At 61.5% G+C, this 780-nt stretch overlaps 1 protein-coding gene across 1 annotated transcript in view; it reads right to left on the reverse strand.

Annotated features, from left to right (window-relative positions):
• The window catches only part of TMEM161A (transmembrane protein 161A), a gene marked incomplete at its 5' end in the record, with an annotated part of 9,703 nt that extends 8,925 nt beyond the window's left edge, over nt 1-778 (reverse strand). The window contains 3 exons of the mRNA XM_015586370.2: nt 18-99; nt 279-376; nt 735-778. Of these exons, the coding sequence (XP_015441856.1) occupies nt 18-99; nt 279-376; nt 735-778 (224 nt within the window). The remainder of the gene's footprint in view (nt 1-17; nt 100-278; nt 377-734) is intronic.
• Nucleotides 779-780: the final 2 nt, after the last annotated feature.

Here is a 780-nt window from a genome sequence, read left to right on the forward strand (position 1 = left end):
TGGAGCTGGAAGGATACATGGAGAAGGCGATGGTGACCAGACACCAGAACACGGCGATGTTGGTCTCCCTGGCTGGGCCCAGCACGTAGTAGTAGGCCTCTGTGAAAAGGTACACACCGCCCGCATACACAGCAAAGTCCACGAACCACTGGTACTCCAGAAAGAAGCGCAGGACTGCAGGACACACTGCTCAGCCTGGGGCCACCAGCTCAGGGCCTCCCCCACCCCGCCAGGGTGCAGGCCAAGTGAGGGGAGCTGGGGACCCAATGGGCTGTTACCAAGGGCATCCACAGCCGTGAGGGGGCAGGTCTCCAGCTGGAAAGGGGCATCTCGGGGCACACACAAAGGCTTCTCTTCACTATAGCCATTGGCCCACCTGGCGGGAGTGTAGGGGAAGTCAGAGCTGCATCCTCCATTCTCCCCTCCCCTTTCCAGCCCACCTCTCCCCTAGTGTGCCCCCCTCAGAGTACAGGAGCTGGCCTGGGAGGTACCTTCTCTCCCAGCTTGAGTATCCTCTGCACACCATGGTGCAGGCCTCACCCGCCCATGTGGCAGACCCACAGGAAACTTCCAATAAGCATTCCATGCCCACTGGAGGCAGCCCATGCATGACAGTGATCATCATTCAGCTTGGGGTGTGCCCGACTCTCCTCTGTGCCCAGAATGGTGCCAGAGAGTGGGCGGGGCAGACCCTGTGCCCACACAGCTTCCTCCAAGGCTGGAGGCTCACTCACCGCTCCCTCCTGCCTCTGGGCCTCTGCTTCCCCGCCAGGGCCCGAA

Source organism: Pteropus alecto, unplaced genomic scaffold (assembly GCF_000325575.1).
Source record: "Pteropus alecto unplaced genomic scaffold, ASM32557v1 scaffold160, whole genome shotgun sequence".
NCBI classification, from domain to species: domain Eukaryota; kingdom Metazoa; phylum Chordata; class Mammalia; order Chiroptera; family Pteropodidae; genus Pteropus; species Pteropus alecto.